The sequence below is a fragment of the Malania oleifera genome, chromosome 12 (genome assembly GCF_029873635.1).
Source record: "Malania oleifera isolate guangnan ecotype guangnan chromosome 12, ASM2987363v1, whole genome shotgun sequence".
Lineage (NCBI taxonomy): Eukaryota > Viridiplantae > Streptophyta > Magnoliopsida > Santalales > Ximeniaceae > Malania > Malania oleifera.
The window spans coordinates 65,835,655-65,847,085 of record NC_080428.1 but is presented as its reverse complement, the minus strand read 5'-3'; the positions used below and the strand labels follow the sequence as shown (position 1 = coordinate 65,847,085).

The 11,431-nt window shown below is 35.1% G+C and overlaps 1 protein-coding gene across 2 annotated transcripts; it reads left to right on the top strand.

Moving 5' to 3' along the window:
* Window positions 1-781: 781 nt before the first annotated feature.
* LOC131143753 (transmembrane emp24 domain-containing protein p24delta9-like) lies at window positions 782-7,947 on the top strand. Of its 2 annotated transcripts, XM_058092054.1 has the most exons (5): window positions 782-935; window positions 1,060-1,504; window positions 1,607-1,816; window positions 7,460-7,536; window positions 7,707-7,947. In XM_058092054.1, exons 2-5 carry the CDS (start codon window positions 1,298-1,300, stop codon window positions 7,849-7,851), a joined length of 639 nt encoding a protein of 212 aa, XP_057948037.1. In that variant the 5' UTR covers window positions 782-935; window positions 1,060-1,297; the 3' UTR covers window positions 7,852-7,947. The 2 variants fall into 2 exon arrangements, with proteins under 2 accessions (XP_057948037.1, XP_057948036.1); XM_058092053.1 differs by lacking the exon at window positions 782-935 and having other exon boundaries at window positions 1,036-1,504.
* Window positions 7,948-11,431: the final 3,484 nt, after the last annotated feature.

The following is an 11,431-nucleotide window of genomic DNA, read 5'->3' as shown; positions in this document are numbered from 1 at the left end:
CTTCTGCAACTCTGTCTTTTTTCTTCTAATTCATCTTTTTTTTTTTTTTTTTAAGATTACGCACCGAGTTTCCACATGTCCATTTTACGATCCACATGACTAATCCTGCACCTCTTGAAGCCGACCCAACAACTCCAAAGGGAGGTAAATTCAGGAATTCAGGGACGGAAATGAACCCGAGAGGGTTAAAACACCTGACCTCGTGAGAAGCACTCTCGCAGCCTGCACTACCGCCTGAACCACACCCTGGGGGTTTAATTCATCTTCTTCTTGGTCGAATTGAATTAGTCCTCCATGCATATATCCGCAGTCTCTTCTCTTGTCCTGCTGCCCCTTCTTCGGATTCCACCTTAATATCATCATCATCTTTTTCTTCTTCTCTTCTTTATGATCATTCAAATTCAATTCAACCCTGTGTTCTCCAAGGACATCCATAATATTAGTACCCATCAAAACTCAGTCATCTATCTCATTTGGGTTAGAAGCCTCGAGTCCCACAACCTCAGTTCCTTCCAACTCCCGTACTACTACTACTCATAATAATAATAATAATAAGGTCATCTTCAAGCATGACATTACCATAATGATGTCCCTCACCATGGGCAAACCCCCACAGAAGGTCACTATGGTCCTTGACACCGACAACGTGCTCCTATGGCTTTCGCTGCATGACCTTCTATTTTCTATTCACTTCTATTTTCTATTCACTTCTATTTTCTATTCCAATTGCTCCTGCTCCCACTCTACCTTCACTAGTACTACTACTTGCGACTGCCAGGCCAAAGAACAAAACCTCCGTACCAATGCTTACTGCACTAGAACGTCCTGCCATGTGAGCCTTGCCTTCGCGGACGAAAAGTCGGTTATGATGTTTTTAGATTTAAAAAAAAAAAAATACTTAATCGATTTTTCAAAAGTCGGTTGAGTTCAAAACCGTAATATTTCCTTCATCTACTTATATTTGTGTGTGTGTGTGTGTGTGTGTTTTTTTTTTTTTTTCTTCTTAATATTTTCATAAAAAGCTCCCTAACATTTGGTCACTTTAATTTGACATATCAGTGCTTACCATGTTGGGCCAACTGAGGACTTGTGGACCTGTGAGCCGCGCTAAGCCCAGAAAAACCTCGCCCCGGCCCACTTGCCTCGTCCGCTTCCCAGTCTATCTGTACGCAGTCGTCAGATCTCGTGCGACCACGACGAACTCCGTTCTCTCTCTCTGTCTCTCGCTCTCCTTCCTTCTCCTCCGCTCATCAAGCCAGAAAATCTAGCGAGCACTGTCTTCTCCATCGCATCCAATATGTCTCGTCTTTTCCATTTCATTCTCCTCCTAAATCTAGGGTTCTTTCTAGACATTTCTCAATCCGTACGCTTTGAGCTTGAATCCGGTCACACCAAATGCATAGCTGAAGACATCAAAAGCAATTCGATGACAGTAGGGAAGTACTCCGTCGTCAATCCCAACGAAGGTTACCCCATGCCTGATACTCACAGAGTCACCGCTCGGGTAAGCCTCAATCGAAATTTTAAACCTAATTTTGTTTCAAGTTTTCTGTTTTTCCCCTGTGATTTTGTTGTTACTTTTTTCTCCCCGGTCTGTTGATTTCAGGTGACTTCATCTTACGGCAACAGTTATCACCAAGCGGAAAATGTCGAGTCTGGGCAGTTTGGGTTTACGGCGGTGGAAGCCGGCGATTACATGGCGTGCTTCTGGGCGGCTGATCACAAGCCCCAGGTGACGTTGACTGTTGATTTTGATTGGAAGACTGGTGTGGCCGCGAAGGACTGGTCGAATGTTGCGAAGAAGGGCCAGATTGACGTGAGTTCTTGCTATGCTATGCCCAATATTTCTCCTGAGTGATTACATTTAATTTAGATGTTTGTCATTTTTTTTTTAATAAAATAAAATTTAATCGCGGTTTATCTGTTTCTTGAATGAATTCATAATTGTTTTTTATTTTTTATTTTTATAATGATGGATTCATCGAGTTGCTGTAAAAAAATGCCATTTTGGAGTATCAGGTATGGTAAAGTGATGGTTAAATCACCGTCATTAATCTATTTTGTATATTTGGAATCTGGAGATAATCTTTTATCAATGCAAGCTATTTATTAAATTTGGTATGGTTGTAAGACATTTATATTTGTGGGTTAATTTTGCTGAATTTTCTGTGTCTAAGAAGACTGTTAGTTTATAAAATAAATGCAGTGCTTGCATAAAATAAATTCTTCATATTATGAATTTGATTGAAGAATTTGCTATATTGTGATGCATGCAATAAATATATATTTTATTTTATCTTTGGTGATGCTTGCCTTGCGATGCCCCTCTTTGGGAGAGTGATTACTGAAGCTATGTGGTCTGACTACATATTGCCACTCAACTGCTCATTAGTATTAAATTTTTTTTTTTTAAAGAAGAAGAGTAGTTTTGAAACTTGAATTCCCAAAACATCTCTATCATATATTTTTATTTTTAAATTTGAGCAATTGAGCTGCAATCTGTAAAATTTGTACTATTGTGTAAAATTGCTTGCTTCAATTTTATTGATATTTCTGCTCTTCAATTTTATTGATATTTCTGCTGTCTGATTTATACCAAGTTATTTATCCCTTGATTCTTGAAGGAGCTCAATCTACTTTTTTCTATTTTGATGGGAATTTTCCTTAATTGGCTTGCGAAAATGTGTATGATACTCTGATTAGTGATTAAAATTCAAATGTCATTTCTTCAGCTTTTTGACTCAATATTTTAACTTTGAGCTGTAAATATCTTCGTTTGATTATACTTTAATATGCTTCCAATCAGTTCTATTTTGTTACTACTTACTTTCTTAAAAGCTTACCAATTTTTTTAAAAGAAAGACGATACATGATGGCTCCAATGAGCTCACATGTTTGGGTCAATAAAAGGCAAAATAATACAGATAGCTCAAGCATCATTGTGTGGAATCTAAATAGAGCATTATTTATTGATGGTCCACATGGATTCCAAAATTGTGTATATAATTTATACATTAATATGCCTGTATAATTTGAACTATTGTCTGTACATGCGGAAAATCATGAAGTCTTGAATGATATTTAGATTGGAACAATCTTTAACACAACCAATATAAGAAAATTTATAAATACCTCTGAATGAGAAATTAACCAAATTTGTGTATGCTCCCATTTGTGGTGGTTTTTATGCTGGCAAATCAAGTGACTTGTCAGATCATTGAATTTTAGGAGCTTTGGTTTAATATTTTTCTTGTCCGTGTTTGAATCTACGGAACTTGGTAGGAAGCACCAACACTCCAAGAACCTCTGAGTGTGTGTTGGACACCAGCAGTGTTCAACAGGGCCCGGCATGTGTCCAATACGTGGTGGAACTTGAATTAATTCTATTTATTTCTGACACAGCCTTGGTATGATTTGAGCACAGATGTGGCACGTCTTTTCATATTTTTCCTGCATAATTTTACTAGCTTGCTGCTTTTTTTTTTCACCAATATTTTTCATGCTTCTTGTTGTTAATTGCCTTGTTTTTTATTATTAGGAGGTTTGATGGTTGATGATACCTTTTGATTATGACATTATGTTATAAATCTTATGGTTTATTTAGGGATGTCTAGTGTCAATATATGAAATATGAATGCTGGGAAAGAATGTAGACGAAATTCATTTATAAAATGTGCATGCAAATGATTCATTGTAAATTTACTTTGCCTCTGTAGTTTACATTTAAAAGGGAAAAATTATGACCAAATATGTTTTTTTTTTTTTTTTTTTAATTAATCAATGCATCCTTGTTGTGTCAGATTATGTAAATGCATGCTGAAAATGAATGTAGATTAAATATGTTTATAGAATTTGCATTAATAATGTCTATAATTCATCATAAATTTACTTTAATGCATAATTTTACATCTGAAAGGGGAAATTATCCTTAATTATGCCTGAATATGTCTTTTTTTTTTTTTATTCAAATTAATTAATTGACACATCTCCATCTGTTGTGTTGTATCTTATTAGCTTTCTTGAAGATTGTCATATTGCCATATCAGTACTGTGTTGTGTATATCACATGTTGGTGTTTCTGCTGCTTAAGAAAATTGGCTTTCCAATTAATGTTTGGTTAGGCGTTGTGCTTGGCTGACTGACTAACGTCCCTGGGTAAACTCAGACCTTTTTAACTTGCATAGATTGTAGGTGTGTTATGTTGCTGCCTGTGAATCATTGTTTTACATTGATCTGATTGAGCTTATGTGGCATATTATTTTGTCTGAGGTATAAGTCTATATATGTTAATTTTCATTTTATATGTGGGAAGTTTCATCAATGTTTTAAAACCTGGCCTGAGTGGACTGGCCTTTGATAAGGGACTTAGTTTGTCCAACTAGTGATCCTATGGTCAGATTGGTGCAATACTTTAAATGTATTTTACATGTTTTATGCATTTATATTTTTTATATATTCTGAATTTTTTTTATGTATCTATATAGGAAAAAATAAACATTTGTATTTTATTATTTTTAAAGGCTAACAAATATGTCTTTATTTTCAATCTTTTAATGTATGTTATGATTATTTTGCGTATAGCAATTGATTACTTACAAAGGCTAACGTGCCAGAGTGGCAAGGAGGGGCTCTGCTTACCTGGAACTAGAGTTTGAGTCTTCTGGGGAACAGACATACAATATTTTTTTTAAGGGAGTATGGGTCAACTTGGCCAATGAATTTTACTGAGTCACTCTAGGTCGCACAGGATTGATCCTTGCTCATTTCTGGTTCTTACTTAAATGTCATTTGAACTAGTGTTGTGGCTGGATTTGGTCCAACCAGCAGGCAGTGTAGGCTTATGAACTACGGGTATAATAGGTGGAGTTTTTTTTAGTGTTGTCAATATCCAATTTGTATTTTATCATCTAAGCAGGCTCTCTTAATTATTTTGGCTTATTGTAGTAGGAATTAGGAAGCAACCAGCTACATATTTGCCCTACGGTGCTGTTACTCTTTCTGGAAATCAACTCATAGTTGGCCATATGTTTTTTCATAAATAAGCCCCACATTTTAGAGCATATGTCCTGTTCACTCTTATGTGTGCAATACTCCTTTAAAAGTTTTAAAAACTTGTCAGGTTAATTTAATCATTAGAAAAATAATGAGAGGCACTGTATGTCTGCTATAGATATTTGGGGTGTGGCTTGGTTGACCTTGACTTTTTATAGGAGAAACTTGTAGAGGTAGAGATAGATGAGCTTATGAGAGTGTCTTGCTGTTCATCCACCAATTATTCTTCATTTAAGTTGAACAGATAGGAAAGGAGGAGTTTTTCAAATTTTAACTTGGAGGACTTGGTTGTTTTTTGATGAGGTAAATAGTTTGTTTATGGTTTACTTGGGTGTTCTTGGAAGGTGACTAGTCCAAGTCAATAAGAGGGAATTTGTTAATGTAGCAAACTCAAAAAGAAAATTGATGAACTTGTAGAAAGGAGGGGAAAAAGAAAGATTTTTCAACTTGTATTTTGTGCCACTGAGAAAGTGAAATAAGAGGGCATCTCTTGTTTACATTTAATGTGTCCATGGAAGTTTTAGTGAAACTTTTGCCTCCATAAATGTAATCAAGACATCATTCACCTAGAATGCTGAGCTCCTGCAACTCCTTGTCTTCTACGGTATATAGAATCCTGTGGTCAGCAGTAGTGATTCTTCATGAAGACAAAAACATTGATATGTCTCTTTTTGTGGATAGAATCCTTAAGGGTAGAGTGCAAGTCTTAAGAATGCCATAAAATGCTATACTATCAGCCTGTCAACAGCCTTAAAGTTTTGGCCAGTTCTCAGTCTCTCAGTTTTCCATAGTGCATCATATATTCATATTTATTTCTGAGAGAAAAAAAAGAAAGAAAGAACTCAAATTCTTTAGTTTAGTAGGCTCAATAAGTAGGTAGCATAAGTTTTGCAGATTTTGTTACTGTTTCAAGGGGCATGTGCGCGAGTCTTTGATTTTAGGTACCTTAATTGGCGTGGCTCTGTTGACCAAGAATTTTATTTTGGGGGCACAATCTCTTGAAGAATAATTTCTTTTGCCTCAACTTTTTACATGTAAGTTGAGGCATTGTGAGGTTAGGATTGGTGGTGTGATCAATATCCACCTCATCAACTGTATGTTACAACTAGAAAAGGTCTAGGTCTAGTTTCTCCCATGAAGTATTGTGGTTGACTGGGTGTTGCTGATGCTATGAACAAATTTGATGTTCTATTCCCGGTTGTGCAACTTATGCATTTGACATCTTTTCAGTGATGCTTAATTTTTTAATTTTTTTTTCTCTATTCCCACATTTGTGCAATTCTAGTGCTATCGCAACTGGGTTTGTGATGATATCTTAATCACATCTGGTTTGGAGGATGGGAGGTCATGAGTACGAATCTTGGAGGGCATTGGGCATTGGTGATACCCATGACTTCAAGCATTTGATTTGATGCCATTATGTCTTTGATGGAGCCAGATTAGGCTATGGCTCAAACCTCCTTGATGGAGTACCTGCAGTCCCTCTGCGGATCATTCAAAGAATACCCCATGGTTCACATGCTTGTACATCGCAGGGAGGGTTGCCACGTACCGTTTATACATGAAAAATTGAGGATCGTAGTGCTATCATATAATCTTTTTTATTGGATTATCATATGTTTGTGTGTGTTACACTTGTGATTGCAGTGATGAAAATCAATCCTATCCAACCAAGCTCATTTTTGTTTAGCTGAGTTCATGATGTCACTTTGACTATGTTATATTTCAATACATGCAACAATTTGTTGTGTTGAACTAGCTTTAAATTGATGCCAGATTTAGCCAACATGAAAGGAGTTGCTCTCTTGTTATATGCTGGTTATGAAGAACTCCTACAGAAGTATCACACCTCTTACAGGCGTGCTAATTCTCAATTTTACTCTCGTGCTGTTTCTGGGGTTTATATGTGTCTGTTTAACTGAAAACTTTTGAATTAATTTGCCTTGTGTCTAATGTACTGGTCACTGAAAGATTCTGTCACTGGGTCTCCAATTCATTAGTATGTTTTCATAATGTCATTTTTTATGTCCTATCCATTTTTTATTCCTTTGTTTTATAATACTGCAAATTTTTTCTTTTGTCTCTCTCACCTGTGATTTCTCCACACTATGCAATGTTATATATTTGTATTCATGTCAATTTATTCACACATCTAGATGCATTGTTGTCATGCATGATGATGATTGCTTGGGATTCTAGAGTTCTGGGCCAAGCTGATTCTTTTGTTATCATGGCTGTCTTATTGTTTTGCTCAACTGCTTGTTTTAAATCTTATGATGCAACCCTGTTTTTATTTCAGGCTTGTGATAATATCTTTTCTAGCTGTCTGTACTTGCATTTTTTGCAATTCAGAGTCATCTTATTCGTTTGATGTACATCGTGATCGTATATGTATTTTTAATTGTAGGTCATGGAAATAGAGCTAAGCAAGTTGTCTGAGACAGTTCAATCCATTCATGATGAGATGTTTTATCTTCGGGAAAGGTAATAAATTTATATGGTTTTGTGGAATTTCATGCCCAGTTCAAGCAGGCAATTGGTTTTTTTTATTCAACGTTTCATTTAAGTAAAAGGATGTATTGCCATTTCCTTGAGGAATTGTGTTCTTTAAAATATTGCACTCACTCAGACAAAAATGTCAAACGTTGTTCCAGGGAAGAGGAAATGCAAGAACTTAACAGAGCAACCAACACAAACATGGCCTGGTTGAGTTTTGTTTCGCTGCTTGTGTGCTTATCCGTGGCAGGCTTGCAAGTATGGCACTTGAAGACCTTTTTTGAGAGGAAGAAGCTCCTTTAACTTTATGTTGGATACCTTTGTTTCACAAATCTGTTCTATGCATTTGTAAAATTTTCTAACAATAATATATTTCAATCAGAATATTCTCACTTCTCACATCAGTGCTTCTGTGCAATACTGAACTTCTTTGGAACAAACGGCACCATTTGTTTGGTTGTGTGCTGGGTGCTGAGAAGAGGATTCGTATTGTTGATTCCATCTAATGGGACTTCTTGTTATTGTGGAGTGGAGGGGCGGTGGTCCTTGGGCTCAAAGCCCACCACTTTGCCGTCCCACGAATCGTACCTGGTGTTGGATATCTGACGCAGTTTGAAGTTTCATTTCAATATACCGTTCGCAAAACATCCTACTGAAGATTGCGTGCAAGTGGATAATGTTGATTAAATGCCCTATGAGTAGTCTATAAAGGATGTTGAGGCTGGCTTAACTCTGATCAAATAGGTCCTTTAAAAGCTCCTACTTGGATGAAAGATTTCGAGTTTTGGCTCAAATGCAAAAAATTGAGTTCTAATATTTTATAAATGAATTTTGCTCATACACGTATCAGCATTGCTCTTACAAGGCGGCAGATGAACCTTGCTCATTTTTGCCACGCCAAATGAGTTTACTCATTTTGACGTATGAGTTCTGTTTATATTTGACAAATTAGTTCTACTCATACATGATATATGAGTTCTGCTTATATTTTAACAGATGAGTTTTCTTCATATTCAGCAGATGAGTTTTAATTAAATTTATTCATATTTTGACAAATGAGCTCCACTCATAAAATTTATAGATGGGCTTTATTTGCCTAAAAAATATGAGATTTGCTTATAAAATTGCATGATTGGTTAGTGAAGTTTGAATGGTAAATTCTATTGTAAAGAGATCTAAACTAAGAATTGCATAACAAAACTTGGTTGGCTCATGGTCTATTCTAGTTCAATTGCTAGCTTTGGTAACAGTCTGAACATTTATGCTTGAAAATAATTTTAAGGCTCAGGAAAAAAAATGACATATAGAACCTAAGAGTTAAAGGGATACCTTGACATAAATGTTGTGATTTAAAAACAACTAAAACTAGGAGAGAAAAGGATTATGACTCCTAAATAAAGAGAAAAAGGTAAAAGGTGTTATAAAATATGTAGAAAATAAAATAGATATGAGATAAAAATTTTACGTGACTTGGCTATGTCTACTCTATGGGCAGATGAGATAAAAAATTTCACCATCTCAGGCGAAATTATATTATGATTTGGAACCGGCCTTGTACAAAATATTGAAAGTGGTTTTGTACAAGATATCTCTCTTTTCTTTATCCCTCTCTTCTTTCTATATACCTACTTACTTCAAGCATGCAAAGGTGTATACAAGCATGCAATGTGTGTACAAGCATGCAAATATGTGTGTTTCAAATGAGAAGGGGAGGGTGCCTTTATATAGGGCAATAAGGATAGTTAAACATTTATTAGGGTAAAAAAATGAAGGCGTGGAAGATGGGGCGACATTCATATTTTTCATTACACTCCCCCTTGGATGTCACTCATGTATTAACTCTTTATGCTAAGATCTTTAAGATGTCTCATTCCAACGAGATGAATCAATTTCTTGAATGTTGTAATAGACAAAATTTTGGTGAACAAATCTGTTGGATTATCACTTGATCGGATCTGTTGAACATCTATATCACCATTCTTTTGGAAATCACGCGTATAGAAGAATTTTAGAGATATATGTTTTGTTTTGTCACCCTTTATATATCATCTTCTTAGTTGAGCTATACATACAACATTGTCTTCATATAAAACTGTTAGAATATCCTAAATTGATTTAAGACCACAATTTGCTTGTATACGAGAAATCATTGATCAGATCCACATGCATTCTCTACTAATTTCATGGTTGGAGGATGTTGCTGTAATCGTCCACTTTACTGATTTCCAAAATATAACAGTTTTTCCATAAAAAAATACATGTTCAGTTTGAGATTTAGCATTGTGAGGATCAGATAGATCTCCAGCATTTGCATATCTTACTAATTGAGACTTGGAATCAAATGAGTAGAATAGATTCAAATCAAATGCACCTCTCAAATAGCGTAGAATGTGCTTAATTTCATTCAAGTATCGTCTAGTAGGAGCAGAGCTATATCTTACTAGTAGATTTATAGAAAACGCAATATCGGGTCTTGTACAATTGACTAGATACATCAAAGAGCCGATATGACTTAAATATGGTACTTGAGGATCAAGTAATTCCTACCCCTTATTTGCACTATCATTGGAGATCCCAAATGATGAACTTTGTCTATATAGAATTGCCTTAATATATTTTCAATATATTTAGATAGATGAACAAGAATTCTGCCATTTACACGTTCAATCTATAGGCCAAGACAATATTTTGTCTTTCCTAAATCTTTAATCTTGAATTCAGCCATTAAACAATTAACAACTTTAGTGAGCTCTTCAGGAGTTTCAACTAAATTCAAATCATCAACATAAATAACAGTTATAGCAAATCTGGATTCTGATCTTTTAATAAAAATGCATGGACAAATTGAATCATTTATGAATCCTTCTTTCACAAGGTACTCACTTAATCGATTGTACCACATGCGTTTAGATTGCTTTAATCCATATAAAGAACGTTGGAGTTTAATTGAATATAAATTTTTGAGTTTTGCTTTAGGCAATTTAAATCCTTCAAGAATTTTCATATAAATTTTATTATCCAACGATCTATATAGGTATGTTGTTACTTCGTCCATAAGACGCATGCTCAGTCGTTCAGAGACTGCTAGTACGATTAAGAATCTGAAAGTGATTTCATCAATTACGGGAGAATATGTCTCCTTATAATCAATTTCAGGTTTCTATAAGAAACCTTGTACGACAAGCCTTGTTTTATATTCATTATTTTCATTTCACTTGTGCACAAATACCCATTTGTATTCAACAGGTTGGATATCTTCTGGTGTCTAGACTACAGGTCCAAAAACTTCCTTTTTTTATAGAGAGTTTAATTCAGATATGATAGCCTTTTTCATTTTGGCCAATCACTTCTATATCAACATTTATTAACAGATTTAGGTTCGGGATCCTCATTACTTTTAGTAATGTCAGTAGCTACTGCATATGCAAATGTGTTGTTGACAATAACTTTATTTATATCCCATATTTCTCCTATGTAATGAATTGAGATCTTATTATTATTTCAAAGTACTTGTTCCTATTTAAGGGATGTCTCTTCAAGAGTTTTTTCTTTAGGAGATTCCTCTTAAGAAGGTTCCTCTTTAGGAGGTTCCATAATAGGGATTTCATTTTCAATAGAAACGGGTTTGTGAATGTCGAATGGATTACCCATCTCTGTAACATCTTCTAGAGTGTTTACGTATTCCAATTTTCTCCTTTTGTGAGTTTTATCTTTTGCACGAATAGAACTTTCATGCTTAACTTGCGGTTTGGTTCATTAGCCGGTTGTTGTCCTTAAGGGATATCAATACATGCTGGAATATTTGCAGCAGGTATATGAGATTTTAATATAGCCTTGGTATTTGCAAAATAATCTGGTAATTTATTTGCTACCCTTTGCAAAT